This window comes from Prinia subflava, chromosome 7, assembly GCF_021018805.1.
Source record: "Prinia subflava isolate CZ2003 ecotype Zambia chromosome 7, Cam_Psub_1.2, whole genome shotgun sequence".
NCBI lineage: Eukaryota > Metazoa > Chordata > Aves > Passeriformes > Cisticolidae > Prinia > Prinia subflava.
In genome coordinates, this window is record NC_086253.1 from 25493933 (window position 1) to 25516692 (window position 22760).

General features: G+C 37.1%; 1 protein-coding gene across 1 annotated transcript in view; it reads right to left on the reverse strand.

The window, feature by feature from the left end:
- The window catches only part of GABRA4 (gamma-aminobutyric acid type A receptor subunit alpha4), a 48785-nt gene that overhangs the window by 23843 nt on the left and 2182 nt on the right, over positions 1-22760 (reverse strand). The window contains exons 3-8 of the mRNA XM_063401875.1: positions 15282-15349; positions 12654-12874; positions 12469-12551; positions 10583-10726; positions 9047-9199; positions 6501-6760 (exon numbers count right to left, since the gene is read on the reverse strand). Coding sequence (XP_063257945.1) covers positions 6501-6760; positions 9047-9199; positions 10583-10726; positions 12469-12551; positions 12654-12874; positions 15282-15349 — 929 coding nt within the window. The remainder of the gene's footprint in view (positions 1-6500; positions 6761-9046; positions 9200-10582; positions 10727-12468; positions 12552-12653; positions 12875-15281; positions 15350-22760) is intronic.

Here is a 22760-nt window from a genome sequence, read left to right on the forward strand (position 1 = left end):
AAAGGAAGCTATTATTCTACTGCTCCAAAGAAGGAGCAAAGTTGTACTACTCTAGGTCTGGTAGGTTTTTTATACCTCTCCATTATGTCTATGTATTAAAATAGCAGTTTTGGTCCAGAAACTAAAATCTTCAGTTTCACCTTGAGTCTAGACCTTAGACACAAGAGTGTATCTGCTGTATGTCACCATTAATCAAATTCAGGGCTTAAGAACAACGGCAAAAAAAGTTGCTAAACACTAAACACTAAAAAAAGAGGTACCCTGCCTACAGCCTCAAGATGCAGCCCATCAGAACAATTTATCAGGCCCAATCTTTGTTCTGTAAGTCAGGAGTTTGGGAAACAGAGCTGGCCATCAGCCAGATTAATTGCTCTAGATCTCTGTTCACCAAGGGTTGCCAAAGGATGTCCACTTTTCTCCCACCCCATCACGTAACTTGAGCTATGCTCATAAATTACTAAAAGATAATTTCATACCAGAGAAAATGCATCTGAATCACACAAAAGCAGTATGCAGGTTGTCTACAAGACAACATTTCACGTAAACCTGCAAGGTGGATGCCAGCAAGGAGTGTGTGCCTACATGGCAGTGAAGAGCCTGACCCCTGAGTTCCCCCACTAGATGCTACAGGACTTGCTAAAGACAACACAACATTTAACTGTCTTCAGAAAAGAGGAAGAAAAAGTGTGACTGAGTTTGAAGAAATAATTCCATTCAAAACGGGGTTTTTTGAGTCTGACCTGGATTTTCCTGAGTTTCACACTCTTTTAACAAACAGCTGAGGTTGAAGCTCATGTTACCAGTGTTTAGGAGTCTATTTTTTGAAGACTACTTTTCGGTAGCATTCTTCATCTCCAGAACTGGGTAGGTCTTTAAAAATAAACTTCATAGGAATACAGTGAAAAGGAAATAGTACAGAAGCATAAAAATAGACTCAGGAGTCCAATAACAAACTATAAATCATTCATTTCCGTCACACACTGACTTGCAGCAACATTTCTGCTTATACTAATGAAAGTAGTTCAGAACACTTAGGGATAAGTTCATTCCTTCTAATCAGAAAGCATTTTAACTTGCTCCCAAAACAAAGAAATCACAGGTAACCATGGCTTAAGTTACCTCTCTTGTCTTAAGACATATTTCAGTGCTATCCTGCTGTGCCTGACAAAGTCTGTTCAAGTCCCTTGTGAACTCAAGGCAGACCTCAAAAAAGCTTGGGTCCTACTCCTGGGATGTCCTCTGCAGACCTGATACAAACCTGCAGACCTTCTCCTCCCTTGATACAAACACATTAAGTTTGTATCAAGAAGTTAAAGACAAGAAGAAAGAGTTGAAATAGGGTAGGCAGGGGGAGGAGTATTAAAAAAATATTGAAGATTACCATGGCTAAAGTCAAGTCAGTGGTAAAGGAACACAAACTGCATCTGCAGCTATTGCAGGCTTTTTCCTGCTACCCTCAGCCCGGTATGTTAGCTTGATGCCAGGATTTTTTTGTTGGAATTAACACAGTTCACAGTTCAGACTAATTAGCTAGCCTCTGAACTGCATTTAATGCTTACTTTAATCAATGCATTCATCAGTCACACCCATCATGTGGCTCCAAAAGAGTAAATATAATTACATAAGAGAATAACTTAGAAAAGCAGATAGCCCACATTTGCCACAGTAAAGATTAATTTGTTCTAGTGAAGAAACACATAATATGAAGTAATATTTCCAAATCATTTGATCATAATGATAAATGATAGGAGTTGCCTTTGATCCAAGACAACTATAAAAGTTGTTTTGACTGAAAAGAGAAAAATAAGCCACCGCTAAAAGTTCTAATTAGCATGAGTAATATATGAATCAATTCAGTATAGAAAACCCACTTTAATTCTATGGACAGAAATTGGTCAAAGATATGGCTGTCAAAAAGGGACTTCTAAAAATGTGCAATTTATCTTTACCAAAGTTTACCATTAATATGCCTAGTTTCTAATATCATCAGATAGAAAAATCTTCATATTCTACAGTTTCATAGCCCAAGTTGCTACCTCATAGAATCCTTCCAGACCAATTCCACCGTGTTACTTGAGGAAAAAAGAAAAAAAGATCAAATGCATGAAACCATCCAGTTAATAATGCAGAATCAACAGCTCATAAAACAAACCCCTTATTTAAAAGTATTATATCACCATGTTTGTTTTCCTTAACAACCTCAACTGCTCCATAATTTTTCAGGGAACCTATACAGATGGCATCTCAATTGCAAAAGAAGTGGGAAGAGACACCTGTATGCCGTTTCAAGGTAGGCTAAAGTATAGGGCTAATAGGCTTAAGACAGGGATCTCCCCCCCACTTAGTAGAAGATCCAAAGCACATTGCAAATTGTCATATATTCAACAGAAAGAAAGAACTGTAAGGTTTAGGTATTCAGGCATCTTCTTTCCCAGTTAGCATACACGTCTTGTGGGCTAAGTGAAAATTTTTAATTTTGGGAGACTGACAAAGTCTATTTGAAAAAATTTCAAGTTTAAAATACAACTTTTCCTTGAGCTCTGGTAATTGTACTGTTACAACAGAATTTCTACCACAATAGTGCCACCACAGTACAGATTTTTTTAAATACTAACTGGGTCAAGAAATCAAGCCTATTGTTTACCTATTGAGAAAAAATGTGTAGATTTACATTAAGAAACCTTGCTTACAAATTACTTGCTACAGTCTGGCTATTCTTTGTGCACCGCAAACTCACCACCAATCTCGGTACAAAGGAAACTGAGATTTCATTATCTCTAGTACATCAGCACTGACTAGACAGGATTTGTGCAGAACAAAAACTCAGATTCATAATAAGGAAAAAAGAGATAATAATAATAATAATATAGAATATAATAATAAGGAATAAAGAAAATTCTGGATTAGTCCTTTAAGCAAAATATAGCAAGGAGTATTTTACATGTCAGGTTGTAAAGCAGGGTGCAGCATTCATGTTAGGTTCTAGAGAATGAGAGCAGTGATCCTAGTTTCTGTTCTGCACAGTGGGAGTCCAGAAGTAATCCTCTAGTCATAGAAAGGACTGCACAATAGTTAAGCTCTTATAACAGCAGCCGTGGGCTCACCTTGTACACCTGTCCTGGAGGAGCAAAGTCTCAAATCGTGGTATAGGCATAATTACAAAGAAAGGTGTGAAAAAAAACAACAGCTCAAGGTACAATCAACACTGTCACTCCCTTGCATACTCACAACCTTACTGTGTAATCCCTTGAGTAGATTGCTCCCTTAAGTGCTTTCAAAATCTCCCAATCTGTGAGAACGCTCCCACATTTATCCCAGCAGTATTAATTAAGCAGTGGAATAGAACTGTTCACATCTAATTTTATCTGTCTTTCAAGTTGAAAGAAGATGTGTGCGTTCTGTTGCTGCTGTTTTTTAAACAATAATAGCAATAGTAATAACAATAACAACAACAGAAAAAAAAAAGAGGAATTTCTCCAAAAAGTGTATTAATGGCTAAGCACTACACAGTACTAACTTAATGCAATTCTGTCCATGAATCAAAAGAGTTTTCTGAAGCCTCCATGAGAATAAATTTTACTAAACTACCTGAGAAAACTACTGTTTTTCCTATTGTTTTAAATAAAATTTAATAAATAAACCTAGGATTAAACTGTTCTTAAGTAATTCCTTTTCCTAGGCATGCAAATAAAACCCATCAACAAAAGCAGTGTTTATTTTCACTCCTCAGGAGCAGCCAAGATACTCTGCTAAACTTCATACTGCACAGTCAAGAAGCTTAGCAAAAGCTCATAGTACTAATACTTCTGTGTACAAGGTGAACTACGTGCTACTATAAACATATTTCTTGATTCCTGTCTCTTACCAGCAGCCAATGGAGCGACAAATAACAAACTCTTCAGGGGCAGATCTATCCTTTTAAGCAGAAATGGGAGCTAGCATAACAACATAGCCAGGAGATTGAAAACAGTATCTACAGTAGGAGAGCAAAGAAGGGGAAGAAAAATGGAAGTGGGTGGACAGCAGCTGCGCAGCAACAGAAAATGGAAGGGGTGGGAAGGCAAAAATGAGAAGGGAAAGAGACAAACTAGATGGGAAAAGAGACAGAAGACAAAATTAACAAGAGTTAGTCTAAAAAAGCACTTCTTAAATCCTGGCTCAGCCAAAGGAAATTACAAAGTCAGCCTGACAGGAAGAGTGAGTAAATTCCAACGCTGCTGTCAGCGTCTCCCCTCTTGAGTGGTGCTGCCAGGAGTCAGTCACGGCTGGGAAGCATCGGCCCACTGCGTGGCTGGGATGGGAGCTGCAGTGGCTTTGTCAGCTGCACGTCTCGTAGAAGATGCTTCAGAGAGTAAGCACCATTTGTTGGGAATGGGAAAACAGGGGAAAGGGCAATCACCAGGGAGCTAAGCTGGAAATGAGATCGAGCCTGCCTAGGTCGTTGTACGGGTGTAAAAGTCTCTAAGGGTCTTACAGCATTTTAGTATCCAAATAGAGTAATTTATTTATACAGAAGCACACATCGGAAGGCATAAGAGTTCTAAGAGCGGCCTTATTCTACAATCGATTATAAACCTAGGCAAACAAAGTCTAAACAAGACAATAACTAAAGCATAGAAATCTTAACACACATAACTCTAATGAAACAGCAAACAAAGCATAGAATTCCTAACAAGCAGAACTCTAATAAGACTATAGGCAAAGCATATCGTTTACAGCCTCAGGGTAAAGCAACCTCTTATTACTGTCAGCGTTTTCAATCGCTGAGATCGCACTAACAGAAAAGAATCGATCACAATTTTCAGACAAAGATCTCAGCCGCAAAGATCATAGCAACAAAAGGGACTCCAAAATTCCGAACCCACACAGAGCCCTCAGCCACAAGGACGCAGACGCAACAAGAAATCCCGAACCGCACAGAGCTCCCGTCCGGGAGATTGCGAGGGCAGTGAGAGCCCGAGCCGCGCAAGGTTCCCAAAGGCAGTAGGAGCCCGAGCCGCGCAGAGTTCCCGAGAGCAGTTAGAGAGCCCGAGCCGCGCAGAGTTCCCGTCCGGGAGATCGCAAAGACAGTGGGGCCCCGGGGTCCCTCCCCACGCTGAGTCCCCGGCTGTCCCGACCAGCGCTCCGGTAGCAAGTGCTACAAAAGAAAAAGGGGAGACCCCGAGGCCCAAGTCCCTTAGAGCAGAGACCACGATGTATAATACCTTAAAATCCCGTCTCGGCTCCCTGTCAAAGATCGTTCCTCAAGTTACAGAGAATGGAAGTTAGATCGATAGATCGAATTAATCAATCAATCGATGCCTCCACCTCCAACCCTGAGGCTTTTTATCCCAAATTGCAAAATGCATATTCATATTTTTTATCTACACACTAGCCAATCTAAGTACAATTTTAGAGTTCGTAAAACTACGAAAAACAGTATCAGAACCTACGCACATAACATATCTATTAACGCAAAACTCTATCTTACTAGCCTAAAGTTCTATCTTGTTATTGTAAAAAACCTCTATCCTAGCATATATAAAAAACTCTGTCTTCCCTACATAAAGTTCATACGAGTTACAAACAGCAGTCTACCCTATTTTTGTTATGTCTTCACTCTATCGCAAAGCCTAAAGCTTGTTACCTCTACCCTAGCAGTTAAGCACTTTAAAAAAGTTTAAAGCTTAAATTTCTACTTCACGTGTGTGTAGCTTTATATACTTTAATTTTTCCAAAAGTTTTAGCTCAATTTCTCTATTTTTCATTTTCTGTAAAAGATCCATAAAAACATAGACTCCAACAGAGCCTTTATTAGCTAGTCCACACACTAAAACAGCTCCAACACAAGTCACACTTAATCCAAAGCATTAGGAAAGCAGGAAAGTGTTTTGTTAAACAGAGCGCCAAAAACTTATCAGGAATTGAGGTGTAACTACTGTGCAAAGATACACAAATTACATAAAAATTATATCCATCCAATAGTCTTCAAAAATTCCTGAAATTGTAACAGATAAAGGAAGAAAACTCTTGATAAGCAGCACATGCAATGCAAGGAGAATTGTGATGTTTAGGGAAGTGTTCCAAGGTACAGCTGCAATGTTTTAACATATTTTAATTCATTAAAGATATTAGCCACATAAGATAACATGATGCCCTTATAATCTGCAATATCTTGGCCTGTATAATCAGTCCATACAGAATCAATGTGGAAAAGGAAACTAAGTTTCCTCAAGACTCCGATCCTAACTGACCTTCACCAAAACACAAATAAACGTAGAAGAGAGTGCATGTATGGATGGACATATTTGCCACCTCTCCCCTGAGTTTATTCAATAACAATAATTAAATCATGTTTTACAGGTTTTTATCATTGAATATAGTGTAGCATTAGCCTTCCATTAATCTGATGTAAAACGCATCATTAGCTCAAAGGGAACCTGGGAGGAATCTAAAGGCCAATTTTTATTGAGAAACACCACCAAAAATACAGAAAGTGTTTGCATAAGCTGAAAACATACCGTGAATGTCTCTTCTGTACTTCTTTTCCTTTGTACTGGAGCGACTGGAAATTCAAGAAGGGACTTTACTGTCTTCCTTTTGGCTTTTTCCATTTGAATGTTAGTAAAATAGTTGACAGCAGCAAACTCAATAAGGGCAGAGAACACAAAGGCAAAGCAAACTGCTATGAACCAGTCCATGGCAGTAGCATAGGATACTTTTGGCAGTGAATGTCTTGCACTGATGCTCAGTGTCGTCATGGTCAACACTGTGGTTATTCCTTAAAAAAAATAAAGCAAAAGAATTGTTGAATCAAAGTAAAACAGAGCAAGAACTGCAAGCTGCTTCAAACAAAGAATTTTAAATCACTTGTGAGTCTTTCTCTGCTGCTTGTGAATGCTGCATTAGATCTAAGTCATGGCAAGCATCACATATCCAGGAGTAGCTAAGCCCACAAAGAGTTAACCACTTTTTAAAAGCACAGAAACCATGACTTCAGTGGATCATCTACAGCTTACATGAAGAAAACACAGAAACCTTCATTTCATATAATTTTCACATCAAGTTCAGTAGAATTTTTTACAAGTTATTTTCTAAATATTTGAATAAGATTTAAATTGTTAAATTGAGGAGTACTCCTCAGACTGCAACAAAAACATGACTCTTCTGTAAATGATTCTGAATGCCACAACCATTTAGGTGGTGGTTATTGTTTTGGTGCTAAGGAAGAATATTATGTTAAAAACTCTGTTGTTTAAGAAATCATCAGGATTTTTCATAGCCTTCTGCTACAAGTCAGCCAATAAAATTTAATTAGAATTTCATCTTCTGAAAGAACAACCTTAATTAACAAGTGTGCAAGCATGAATACTGAACTCAAAAGATGGTCACTTCATGGTAGTACTTCAAATGCAAACACATGCTGTATAAAAACAAATGAATGGGGTCTTCTTTTCTTTTTTCATCCAAAATATCCCATATCACACAAATGTAAAACCCCATGTATCTAGTGAACACTGCATAAATCCTAGCATGATAACCTCAGTGATGAGTGACAACAAATAGAGAGGTTCTTACTCTTAGGAAAAGAACATTGTATCCATTCTAATTCAAGATGCAATTCTTATGCTCAGAAGAATTTAAACTCATTGCAAATATGCTTTTCAACAGATTCCTCACATCCCTATTTGTTAAATGATGGTATTCCATCAAGGTAATACAATTTAAAAAGCACTTCACCTACACATTGCCATACAGAGAACTGGTCACAATGAAATCAGTCCTTCCTACTAAAGAAAAATGAAAAAAGTGTAATAGCCAGGTCATGAGAGCTCAAAGGACTTCTCAGAGTTTTCAGAAAGATAAAAAATACAGATGCCACCTCACAAAACCTTCTTCAGTGGGAAGGTCTTGAAAACCACACCACTGAAAATGTTTTAAGTCTGAGGAAAAAAAAAAGTGTACAAAGTTGTTTGGGTTTTGTTTTTTTCCCTGAAGGAGACCCATCTCTATTTAGCCCCATTCTTTTTAAGGACCAGAGTGCACCTTTATCCTCTTCAAGCAAAAAGTTTGTCTGAATTGTTTCAAAAAACATTTGTTTAACAGATGTAAAAATAGGGTAAAGTGAAATAAATAACCAAACATTAACCAAAAACAGGGAGGAGACAGTCTGTGACAATACTAGTTTACTGGCAGTCTTTATCAGATTTTTCCCTATTAAATCATTCTTCTGGACACTTGGAGCTGCCAGTACAGCTGCCCCTATCACTCTTGCCAGCATCTAGCAGTCTATAGAAAGGCTTGTAGTAGAACATTCTCTTCCTAATTTAGGCTGCTTTTAAAATGTTTTTATCCTGTTTCTTTGTTAGGAAACATATTTCCATTTAGATTCTTGCACTTTGTCTTCCACTGAAGCTTTTCCATTATTTTCAGTGTGCCATCTCATTCAAGCTGTATTTTGAAGACAGTAATTTTAATATCTTGTGGTCATTTTGCTTTTGTAATTCATTTTCATGATGGTAGTGGTATAAAGGAAAGAAAAGCACTAAATACAATATTTACAGTAACAGAATCTAAGACTTACTCATAGCAAGCTTCCACTGATGACACAGATACCTCATAACAAGATATTGGAACATTTCACACACCCCAAATCAATTTATTTTACAAGCATTCCATAAACCATGAGTTCAAGTACCTACACTACTGTCCACTGGAGGATAAACCTGGTCTGGATGTAGTCTAAGGACTTGAGTGTATTACTCAGAGCCAGTTCTTTCAAGTTTGCTCGTTCAAGCAGGTAGAATCCCTACTGCTGAGCAGCCATTTGCTACAGGTGACCATGCCACCCTTCTGGTTATATATTCCAAGTTTCTCTTCAGATTCCAAGGATTCACATAACAACATTCTTCATACATCAATATAATAATCCCTCTGAATTTAAATTATTCCCTTGTTTCTGCAATAGCATGGAGTATACCCCAAGGCACTAAAAAGGCCTATTCTACTGAGAGTTATTTCAAGAACAAGTACAAGAAAAAGTAAAAACAAAAAAGGAAATAATTACCAAATACAGTTCTAGCAGGAACGGATTCCTTATTTATCCAAAATGAAACTTGAGAGAGGATCACAGTCATAATGCATGGGATATAGGTCTGAATCATAAAATAACCCATTTTCCGTCTGAGATGGAAATAAACTGTCATAACAATATATTCACCTAAAAAAGAAAGAAAGTATTTCTCTCTGTATAACATTTGTGTTGCAGAATAACTTTCAGACTCTCAAGTAGGATTGTTATTCATGAATATGCTATTCATATAACTTAACATGTACAGAATGGTATCTTCTTTAGAACAAGAATAAATTTAGGTTTTTTAAAAAATCCTAGAAACAGTAGGTCCTTTCAAGGAAGTTGATATCAAAAATACTATAATACAACTAATACTGGATTACATTTTACAGTATAAGCATGATTTTAGAAATCCTTTTGACAGCTGTTGAAGAAGAGAATCCTAAGACACAGTTTATCTACCTACCACAGTATTCATAACATTGCGGTACCTACCTGCTGAATAAAATAATAAGAACAATGACACACATCAAATGTTATGCAAGCATCTCAACTTTTTGCTAGATTTATAAGTCAGCCCCACTATGATAATGAAACAAATGCAACAATCATTGAGAAGAATTTAAAATACTCTAAATTTATCTAAAACATTATCATTTATATTAAGCAAACAGACCAAAAAAGCAGTTTTACCATAAACTCAATATATTGTCTAAATGAAGCACTACAGAATGAACCTTTTGGCACAGTAAGGACCTTTTTTATTAACTAATAATAATCTATCTGCTGAGAAGTAAATTACTAGTGAATTGCAAAATGCCATTTCATCTTTATGTAAAACATCCATAGACCAATACATCAAATATATTTGCTTTATTGCTTTCATTTTGACTATCTCAACACCCAAACCTGCTGATGCTTAGAAAATGATTCCAAAATTTAAAAATATTTTGGGAATGTGCTTGTTTATCACCACACTGCTCATCAGTGATACTTCACTCATTTTGGATGCCTGTAGTTGCCATTTGCCTTATTTCTTACAGCACAAATCAGCAGAAGTATCTATTGTGACTAACATATTTGTGCCTACCCTTATCTGACTAGAGGGGTTTTATGGTTTTAATAACCCATTCTGTATGCTGTACTTCTATCCTGAGCTGTTTGCACCACCAAACAAAGGAAGTCTTTTGCACATAATGGGGATACAGTGCTGAGAAATTACTTCCTCACCCAGGCATCCTCTTGACCCTTCAAACTGCATTTTAAGCAGTTATTAAATGCTCATTTTGTCCCTTGGAGTAATGATCTCATTCTAGCTTTCTGAAAGACTGTCGCAATCTACTGTAATGAATCTGCAAATGTAAATCTCAAGGACAGAAACCTAATTCAGATTTACACTCTCTCAGCCCTTAATACATACCCTATGACATTCAGTAGAATAAAACTTACAGGAAGAAAAAGGAAAAAAGCTTTGGACAATGTTACAGGTTAGTTTTACCTCGAGTTGATTTTTCCTGATGAGATTCCTACCTGTAATAGATTTAATAGTTTCAGAGGACACCGTATGCCCAAGAAGGTCATACTGAACTAAACTGGAAGACTCCTCAGGAACTTCCACTGACTTCTCAGGTCCTTTTGTCCAGGTATAAATCATTTCACTCTTTGGATAAGCATCTACAACACAGCATCAGTTTGCATAAGTAGGAAACTTTTTCTCATGCCTTACTAAGAACCCAAGCCTACTGAAAGCAAACAGTAAAACACACATGAACGACTTCAGAAGATATCCTTCATGTTAAGTTACCCCCACAAAGCCACCCTCAGAGTAGAATAAATGAGAGCTGAGGTTATATGTCAAGTGTCACACATAAATTCACTTCACATAGGAATGTGAAGACTAAACGCAAATCCCTTCTGGGTCAGCCCTTACTGGGCATGCAAAGTTTATCTTCATTTTAGCAACCTCTAACTAAAATTTTACTATTAAAATATACTAATCTAAAAAAAAAAAAAAAAAAAGAAGAAAGAAAAGAGTATGTACAAGGAGGATATATTTTGAAGATTGGGAATTGGGGGCACATTACAGAAAAGAATGATTATACTAAAAACAACAATATTTTAAGCTTCTGTTTAAAATATTTGCCAGAAACCATAGGTCAGTAAAAAATAAATCACAATGGCCCCAAAATAAGCACACACAAAGAAACATTTTACATTTAATGCAAAAGACGTATCTTAGGGCTAGCATTCAATCCCTACACAGTCCAAACTCCTGTTAAAATTGAATCAAATCAGTCTTACATTTGAAATGGCTATAGGTTATTTCAAGTTTGACTGTGGGAAATCGACTTGTGTTCAGCACAACCCCTGCTGAGTGGTGATTCTGTCTGAAGAGCTGTGACTGTGGGTGAGCCCACACTATCCAAAGCACCCCTATCATGCAGCTGATATCAAAGACAAATCCTGCAGCACCAGGTCTCCACTGATGAAAAATCATATCAGAGCAGTGTCTTTCATAGCCCTGTCCAGGCTGACTACCCAGCTGTATAAGCTGGATTTATGCAATGGAAAATCTCTGAAGGTTCTCCAGCCCTTTCTGACTTCAGAGCTTTGGGGACAAGGAAGACAGGTTAACCTCTCATGCCATGAGAGAGTCTAAAGCAGAGAAGTCCGTGAACAAGAAGGCTTGAAAGAATAAAAGGATAGTTAATGGAGTGTATCAACCATCTCCAGAGGGTCTCAGAGGTCTCTGCTTTGGATTCACACCAGGGAACCACAACTACCCTCTCTTGTTTGTTATGCAGGTATTCCAGACTGCTCCTTCTATCCAAAGTTTGGACATTTTTCAAAAAGCTACATCGGATTTAAAAGCAGAAAAGGAAAGTCATCTGCACTAAGATTTCTCACCAGTTAAAAAGTTATTTATCTAGTCTAAACTTGCCCTGCAGACTCCTCTTACAGGGCCAGCACAAAGACAATTACAACTAGAGGTCAAATCTCTGCATATAACCTACAACTCTTTCTTAGGATGCCCATGTGCCCACCAGTAGAGAAAGTCAGCTAACCTGCTTCCCTAGGTGCCTTTTACCTGAAGTTTGTCTTCTCCAGAGAACCTCTCACTTCACTCAGTATCCAATTCCTCCCCAAGAACCAAGAAAAACTGTGTATTTCAAGCAATTGTATATCCAGAATAGTGGGGTTTAACATAATAGCTGAATCACCACCAGCTTTTCAGTTATCTGGGTTTAATTTTTGAGGTCCTAAATTGAAGTCCTGAGGAACTTAACAGGAGTTTGGTCTGCATAGGGATTGCATATCAAGACATAACTGTATAAATTCAGAAAGTCTAGTAACTGCTCAAAATTTAATTCTATTTAAACTCTGTAGTTACAAGAAATTTCATAATTGCAACTTACAACTCCCAAATTTGAGAGGACAAGCATGACCATCCATGGGAAAATCCACTAATCTCATGGGACACTCTGCACTTATTGTAAGCCTATAATGGAACAAATTAAATAGTCTCTGGTTGCCATTTTGTCTAGGCAGTACAACTTTTGCATACAGTAATTGTAAGAAGTCAAACAAACACATTAGATACCTCATTGTGTACAGGATGGTGCCATTTCTCATTATTCTGAAGAGTTTGTTTGGGGCTGTCATATTATGTGCAACAGACTTTTTCCCATTCCTGAAGAAAGTATCAGGAGTCCATACCTTCGAAACCATCAAGTTGTTAAGTCTTAAAATTTCAATAGGGCCATCATATTTTAATCTTTTATCTACCCATGTCTGACGAAAGAAGACATCCATTGTATATTCCTGTATTAAATTGCAGAAAAACAAAGATCACATTTGCATGTGTGTTTCCTGTAAAAGAAGAAATCCCACAGGAGCAAAGAAATCATTAGAAAAGAAAATCTTAAGTCCAGTACACAAACATTTTTCCACCAATTAAAGTGTCTTGTGTACTTCTTAATAGCTTAATTTCTTACATTAGTCATATCAATAAGCTGCTACACGTTTAATCATTAAGGAATAATTAACCTAATTAGGTTGCAGGAAGCAGGCAACCGAATTTGAAGTCAAGCATATAACTGGAAACAAAATGATCTCTGACAAGAATTGTCAACAGATTTTTAAAGAAAATATATCCATAGATCAGCTGCTGCTGGCTAAATTGAAAACACCGGGACAAACGATTAGTTCCACTTTAAAGTTAGGAAAGAAAACCTAACTTCATCTTATGGAAAGTAAGCTTTTAACTGAGGAAAGCCAACTATTTTGCCATGCCTACAAAACAGGGATAACAAATTATATAGAGATTTGCATATATATACGTTTTTTTTTAAGTATGTAACAATCCCATTAACTTCCTCAGAAAAGCTACTCAGGTGCTTCAAAGGACACATGCAAACAATTGCAGAACTGCAGACACAGACACATCATGAGAAATCATATGTGAATGAATGGATGAAAGAATGCATTTCTCATCTTGGGAAGTTAAAGCATTTCACAAAAAAAACCCTATCATGTGGCATTGAAAAAGATCATATGGATGGCTTTAAGTCCTTTCTAACTTACAGTTTTGATTTTGTTGTTGAGCCAAACAATGTTTTCTGACTTAATTTCAAATTCTTCTGAATAATGTTTCCATTGAAATGACTTATAAGGCCATATCTCTTTGCATTGGTAAGGAGGCATGTCTACTAGTGTAAAGCATTTTAGGATTATATCTGTCTTCTTTTCCAGGACTGTATCCTCCACTGTGATTTATAGTTAATCCATGAAAAGTTTCTCCTCTAGTGTCATTTCTTGCTGGCAACTTCATAGCTCATAAGTAGCAGTTTCTGTTATTAGCTTCCACCTGACAGATTTTGTAATATAAAATTTCAACCATTTTCATTACAAAATGAAAATGGGTGCAAAAGCAACTAAAAAGTCATTCTGAGACTATAGCACACATCACTGTTGCAGCAAGTGTTATGAGTGCAGCCACATTCAGATTACATTGGGTCACTAATGGATACATTAACTAAAGGGTATTCCAGAAACGATTCCTGCATCCCTAAACAGCCTCCTAAATCATCCCTAATGAAGAAAGGGGAAATATCGGCTGTTAATTCTCCTTTTAGAAGTTCCTTACCCATCTTCAGTCCATGTTCTCACTTCTGCTATACATATGCTCCAATATAACCAATAACTTCCCTTGAAAATGAAACCTGAGAGATGCAGCCATGCAGCCCTCACTGTAGATTTGAGGCACATATTACCAGATTTCCCTGGGACCACATTCTTGTACCCCTTGTCACTCTGATAAGCATCACACTGCACATGAAAACCAATGAAGGGTATGATGCATTTCAGAGTGCTGTCACGAATGTAGCTCCTGAAAAAATACCTTGCTATCACATACCTTTCGACATAATAGAAGTAAATCAGGTGCAACACAAAGTGAACAACAGCACTATATGGGAAGAAAATTACTACCCTGAAACTGCTTTTTCCATGAAGAAGTTCAGATCAGCACATATGGCTGTGTTATTTCCAAGAGATTTCTTGAATATGTTATAAAAAGATCAACTGCTGTATGATTTAAGGGTACATCACTGTATTTTAGAAGTTGATGAGAATTTTGCTGGATTTGACCTTGAAAGCAAAAGCCATTCAGGCACAAATAACAGAACATGCAAATGTAATATTTTTCCTCTGTTACCATTTCATGCATGTCACTTGTACATTTAATTTCTCAGGTACTTATGAAAACTTATCAGACAAACATTTGCTGAAAGTGATGCTTAAAGGAGCACAAAGATCAGCAAAGGGCATTCATCTGAAATGAAAATGTCAATAAGTATTTTTGAAGTGATGTCATTATTATTCACCTGAGAATAACACAAGTTTCAGAAATGAAAACCAATTTCAAAGATATTACACATTTTCTCCACAGTAGACTGACTTAGACACTCCCAGCAAGGCTGGATTCTGCCTTTGTGCTGTGAAAATCTGTTTTAATCCTATGAAGTGAATTTCTTAAGCCAGCCAAAACCCACTGAAAGTGTGACCAGAATCAGGCCTTATGTATCTAATTATAACCTGTAAATTAAGCTGTTACTAATCTTGCCTAATTTGCATGTTGACAGAACAGTACAGATGAAGCATCCACTCCTACTGCAGCTAATGGTTTCTCAGAACCAGGAAATGGCATTTTAATCCCAGAAATACATACCATTTCTACATCAGAAACAGGTCCAAAACTGGTGACATATATATCTGTTTTGACTTCAGTAACAGGACCTAATGTATGAAAAGGAAGTGAGCAAGAGAATTTGAATTTTGCAGGTCAACAATTCCCATACATGATCCTGGTGTGTGAACAGTTACCGCTTTCAGGGTTCTGTGGATGAGCAAGAGCAAAACGCAAACAGAGGTCAATTCAGATAAGTCTCAAATAAGCAGCACTGCTCAATTACCTTTACCACATAAGTAAATCAAAAGCAGCATTTCCATGCAAATCCCCATTCAGAAAACCAATGTTGAATCAAGGGCTAAGAAAACTGATGCCAAAAAATTAAGGCTTACTAAAAACACCATTCCACTTAACAACAAGCACTGAATCCAGGAAATTCACATTCCTCAAAGCATTTATTACTAATATTTGGACCAGACCTTCTGATAATAACTGGACTACAGACATTAGCATGCCATGCAGTGAGCAATTCAATATTGCTGGATCAAGAACTGAAACCATTTCCTGAGATGTACTTAAGTGCTTTAATACTAATATCCAAAATCGAAGTTGGAGGTCTAGGTATTTTTGTGGGTTTGATACCACAATACCAAGACCCACATTCTGCTACAATGCCTGTCTTGAAAGAACCAAAGATACTCAGGACACTGTCAAAAACAGTGCACTGAGCAGAGTTTTTGCACTCTCACAGCTGTGTACAGCAAATCAACCACCAGAGAAAGCACTTTCATTCTAATTTATTGTTTCCTTTACTACCTTGAAATTTTAAATGGGCATTCACTCCTCAGTACACTCTATATTTCCCCTTAAACCAAAGAATACACACACTAATTTCACTGGGATTTAGGTCTCTTCCTAACGTAAAAGTCTAAAAAGCTGCTATTATCAGCTGTTATGATGATTTTGTGATCAAAGCATTGGCTAACAGTTTAATTCAGGTAATTAACTCACATCCTAAGTTTAAAATAAGAAACCTACTGAAGGTCTTACCAAACAGTATCTGTTTGAAAAAAGCATGCATGATCTACAAATTCACAACCAGCTTCTAAACCCCTACAACTCAAATTACTAAGAGGATCAGTGGCTCAAGTCTGATAATTCAGGTTTTATCATAATATTTGCAATGTAAAAATGAAACGAGGAAAGACTCAACAGAGTTAGCAACAGAAGAATATGTCCCATTTGAAAAGAAATATTTAAAAAAATCATTCTTCACAGATGTCCCTTTGAATCAAATGGTAAAAGATAAAAAAAAGAAGTAAGCAATGGAAACCTGAACTTCTTGCACCTAGAACGAGTCTCAAGCTGTGAACAAAAACTAAAAGAAAACCATGTAAAACTGTTTTACTACAGAATTTGCCAATTATTTAGAAAAGAAAAGCTAAGAACTTTTCATCTAAATGTCAAAAAGATTACTTTGTTGGAAGCTAATTTTCACAGCAGGACATGTTTTCAAAATAACTCTAAAGAAATTTCACTGTACAACTGGTCTGAGTGGTAGCTCAGAGGTCCCTGGGAAGTTGTGTAGTTTGGCATGTCTGTCTCAAAGAGGTTTTAAGAAGCAATCCCCAAGTTCCCCATAACACACTTGCATACCAAGCCATTTGTTTTGTGATGGTTTGCTCTCTAAACATGTCTAATGGAAGCTGCTCCCTCTTCTGCAAATAACAATGCATTCATCAGTCAGGGAAATCCATGAGTGTTTAGATCACTCATTTTACTAACAACGTAGTCCAATGACATTTCCTGAATATAGTTATTTCTGGAGAGCAGAAGAGCTCCAAGAGATTAGAAGTGAAGACATTTATCTACCGTGCTAGAAAATAGGAGAGAAAAGCCCAGTCATACTTGCAAGCAGAAGAAATTCAATTACTACTGATCTCCTATATCACACTATTAAAATGTATCCAGGATTGATTTAAATGCATAAATATTTATTTCATTTGAACTTGAAATATTTCTGGAATCAGTTCTATAGAAGTGAAAAATTCACTTTCCTACATAATTTTAATAAGAAAATACAGGAATTAGTCTTTGTTACTCAATAATAAGAGAATACTGAATATTGCATTCAGCTCCTGCAAGAATTCCTTTCAGGAACTGAGTTCAATATTCAGTATTCCCTTTTTACTGAGTAACAGAGAAAAGTCCCTGAATTCCTTTCAGGAACTGCTTTACTTGTTACTTCTAAGAAACTAAATAGAAATAGTCCTTAAATAAACCCCAAACCTTTAAGTGTTTTTCCTCTGATGGTATACTCTTTTCTTTAGCTCACAGAACACTGCAATTTTACAATCATACCAAATTGAGCAAAGGGACAGATTTTCCCACAAGCATGAGCTGCTTCTCCTCTGACATCGATTTCTTTTGTTTTATTAAATGATTACAGCTTCATGGCCAATAGGCACTGAGAGGCTTTTGCAACTTTGTTTTTTGAAGTTTCTCACAAAGAAGGGGAAAGCTAAGATCAAGAAGCTAATCTCCAAATCAGCAAGCCTACGACTTAACACTGTAGCAGCAGCACAAGATTAAAACTGTGTTTGAGTTCACTTCTCCAGTAACTGCTGTTCTGTTCTCAAATATTTATTACTATGACCCACCAGAAAGAAGGAAGCAGGAACTCTCAGACAATTACGAGGCCACGAAATAGTGTTTACATTTGGTCGCTTGTCAAACACGGTGGCAGAAGAGTGACTAAACAGATGTTAAAATCACATTTTATTCCACTAGAAAATGGCAGGTGAATGTGGATCTAGAGATACTTTAGACATCATAACAGTTATCCAGCTAGTACAGACATACAAATCCTTGCTTTTCAGCCAAAACCTTGGTCCAATGGTTCAGTGTCTGGTAGGAGCAAAGACTGAGAAGCTGATAATCTCCTTAATGCTTGCTCTCCAATTGCAACCCTTTCATGCTCCACGTCTTCCTCCTACATTGGCCTTAACGGTTGTGAAATGACAAATCTTGGATTTTCTAGCACATCCCAGTACTTAATGCCAACCCAGGGGTATCTATGGCGACACCAATACCTATCTCTTATTCTTCTTGTTCTAGAAGAAAACATAGTTGGTAACAATAGCGGGGGTATAAATAATGAGTCATGCTGCTGCTTCTTTTTTAAACTATTATTAATCATGGGAATTCCTGTCAACGAGGAGGTGATCTGTAGTCACCTAACCTACTTTTACTGGTGATTTAAGCAGCCCTCCAAAATGAATGTGTTGCACCACTTAATCAACTCAGGCTCTGCAAGCCTAAGATCCTATTAGAATCCTTAACACTCTATTGCTGGCAATAAAATGCAGTGAGTTGTAAGAAGGCCAATTAACTTTAAATATGACCATTTGGGCTTATCCCTCAATGGATCTTCACAAAGTATCTATCCACCATAAATCTTCAGGAATGCTGAAGAGCTATTTATATCCTACTGGTGTGTATTTTTATGTCAATGAAATAGGAGGAGAGTCCTACACACTGCAGTGGGAACAGTTAAGTCTGAATCACTGCTCGCAAGATAATATACTTTAAAGAAGCTCAGGGAGGATTAAAAGCAACCCCTGCAAAAAGCCAGAATAGTTCAGTGTTATAGATGTTACATGTGGGCTGAAGAAGTGATGCCAGGCCCTAACCCTGTGAAAAGGAACATAAAAGAGCTCTCCCATGCATTTTATGTCAACATATGGGTTGAACTGCAGCACAGCTCCCAGTGAAAGACTTCGGGCTCCATTATCCCTGCGTCTCCATAGGCAACTGTCACTGCAGAGATCTAGCTGTATGTAAACACCCAAAGCCTGCACAGGCTTTCAGTATATTGCAAATGTTGCCACCAAGGGTCCCACAACTAATGGGAAACATTAGCAAACAAGTCTGTACAAAGGCTTCAACGTACAAAGTACAATTTAAATACTGTGCAGTTATTGGTGCTATTATGAAATCAATCCCAGAGTATATAAACCACATAAAATCATATTACATCAGTTCCTACAGCTACATTAAAAAAAAAAAAAAAGTAGTTGCTACAGATTTTTAAAAAATATAACTACGTATGAAAGATTTGGTATTTTCTCTTTCCAAATTCTTGCTGCCTGAATAGGGTTGACATTTTTTAAGCGAGGGAAAAAATGAAAAATAAAACATAGTATGAAACATGTGGTCTTGTTTTATTCTATCAGAAAGAATAGCTAAGGACACCTGCTATATGTAAGAATTCTGTTCAGAAGCCAGAACTAGGTAGGGCATTTTTAAAAAATTAATGCAGAATTCAAACACATGGGCTACATTCCCTACCAAAAGACAACACAACAAATACAGCAGCACATAATAACCTTGGTTTCTGTGTATGTTCTTCCATCAGCATGCCTGAACCTGAAAAGGGAAAAGTATACCTCCAGAAATTAGGAGATTACTGTTTCTTTGCCTATTTATCAGCAAACCATCTCTGCTGAGACAGCCAATAAGCCTAATACTGGTGCCAGTTTCCATGATGTGGACACCTGTCTACTAAGAACCGGACTAAGAATATCAGCTAATTTTATACAGATCACTGAACAACAGACAGATGGTAATGACTTCAAGCATTACTAACTGAGGCCAAAATCAAATCTGTCACCTACAGGTATCTAACACCATATCCTGTTAAGCTTTGAGTCATCAACTTTCACCAGCTGAGAAAGAATGGACAACTGCTGAGAAAAAAAAAAAAAAAAAAAAAAAAAACACTGACCCACTTCACTTTTCAATGCTCACTTCAAGTCCATTTTCAATACAAATAGTAAAAACAAATTATAATGTCTATTATGCTGAGCAATGGAACCTTTAAGGTACGCTTGAGTTCCTAATAAGAGCAAATAATCATGTCGATATTTTTATTTTCTCTAAAAACAGAAAATTGCCTTTGCTCTTCAAGTGTATTCTGTGTTTATTTTCTGACTAAAGTCCTGCATAGACAGGAAATGAAACTCTTCAGAAATGCTGTTCATCAGCTGAACAACACAGACGAGAGGGGCAGAGAATCCTTCTCCTACCCTTCCTAGGGGAGACAATGGCCAATACATTTAATTCCACCAAGCACTCAGCTGCACTTCCACCGTTACAAGATCGTGAGAAAAAATACAAAAGGAGGAAGAAAAGAAAAAGGGAAATGAATGAACACAGTCCTATTCCTTCTATTTAGGAGTCAGCACTGGATGTGGCAATTTCCAAAGAGAAAGCCACAGAGCTATCACCAGCAGTTGACCGTGAGATTCAAAACTTATGCCAGGTTCTACCTCACACAAATGAGCAGAACTCAGGAAGGGAGAGAGCTCCAGTTTTCACCAACCATACCACAACACACCAGCAACAGGCTGTGGGCGATGCTGCAGATGCAGCTTGTGGTCAGTGGGTTTCACAGCCAGCCTAAGGACCTTGAGCAGGAGGCAAGTCACACACCACTTTCTTTCTTTGGTCTGGCCAGGTGAAACATGTGCAATTGGCCATTAAAAGCAAGATGCCAGAGATCAGATGTTGTCTGAAAGGTACAATTCATTAAAATTACCAGAGACATGGCAACACACAGTGTTGTCACCCTCACCAGCTTGTCTCCCTATTCCTTCCTACATCCCTAAGTCCAGGTTTAAGTGTGATTAGTTACTGTATCATGAAAATTTCAAAGACACTATTACATTTTTTTAAAGTTACCATCCAATACAGGTTTGAATCAGCTCTTGCAGGCCCTTGCTAATGTCAAGAGTCACTCAGGTAAAGTCTGAAACCATGCAAGGGTTTAAAATGATGGCCTTTTACTTCAAGTGAATAATGCTCTTTTCAAAGACTGGACTTTTACTGTCACTTTGAAATTAATCACCAGAAAAGTAATAAGGTGATTTTCAGAGAAAATACAGCTTGTGTAACTTCCTGTAGTTTTTCTTCATGTAATACATAAAACTTTAAAAGCAGATGAAAACTGTAGACAGGGTTCAGCTAGAAATGCCTCTAATTCAAACTTTTACAGCTGAATCAAACTAGTAGTCTGGTAGTACTCTTGAAGTTTTCCAGCAGATGATTTTAATTAATGTCACTACAAGCAGCTTCTGTGAAAAAACTGTTCTTATAGAGTGGTTGTGACCAGGAAACTTACTTGAATTACAAACTGCATGCTGAAATTCAGGATAATGATATAACAGCATACAGTGTAGGGAATGAACTAACTCCATTTCCATCACACTATCTTCAAACATCATACAGCATTACTTTACTCATTAGTCCCTAAATACCTTCCATCTACTCAAATTCAAAACTCTAATGCATTTAAAGTCTTCCTGACAGCAGTTGCAGGGGTTTTTTTTTCCTACATGAAACTGCCCGTTCTGCTTTACTTCATTCAATTTCTAGGTGACTTTTCTTTCCTTCTCTCTTTAGATTACCTCTCTGCCCCAACTTAATGGGAACTTTCACTTAAATGGTCTTTAGTAACCTTTTTAGTAAACACTTCTGGTTGTGTTTTTCATACTACCAAACCTCACAGGGCCTAGCAAGGTGACAGCAACTTTTAAAGTTTATTACATTCACCTAAGAAAGCTAGCTTATAATGGAATGGGTCAATCCAATGACAAGGGGAACTTCGTTCTGCTATTAACCCTCAACACATATCATGCTCCTCCATAAGTACCACAAGAGAAGCTTCCACATACTCCACAGAGGTTCACAACTCTCCCAGGAGACCACAGCCACATTTGTAAGCATGTTGTGGCAATTCAACTTCTCTCCATAACTACCAAAAATTGTGCAAATTAATGATAGTATGGAGAATTTTGATCCAGTTGTAGGAAATTTCCAAAAATCAAACATTTTCTGCTTTGCTTTACATGTGAATTATCTTCATGTATTTTTATTTGTGGTAACACTGGAACATGCCAGCAAAATTCAGAATTTGGCTACCTCCCCAAGTCTGATTTTAAACATAATTTGTGCCAGAATTAGCAATATTTTCATCAATTTGAAGTTTAAAATCAGCATCAGTTAGTCCTCTGTGAGGCCTTTTGTTCTTAAAATAAAACCTTCATTTCATTTCAGGCCCTGTGAAAACTAGATGGTGAATCAGCTTCAAGAAGAAAACAAAAATAAGTATTCTGCTGTTCCTCAGAAAGTGATGTAGCTTTAACATTACCAAAACACACTATACTTTCCATGTCTAAATATTCCCATCCCCTCTGACATTTTGTTTGCAATGCTATAAACTAGCGAGTGACCCACTTTCAAGCAACAAAACCCATTTCTAATAAAGATTCATCAGAAAGAAAACCCAAAATATAGGCAAAAGTTGATTTTGATATTCTCTATTTCAATAAATAGTCTGTGGCAATTACTCTGAGCCATATCAAAAAGTGAAATCTGATTAATTACATAAATTCCTTTCTTTGGTTGGTTTTGTCGTTTGATTTTTTTTTTTTTTTTTAATCCAAAGTTGTTGTTCTC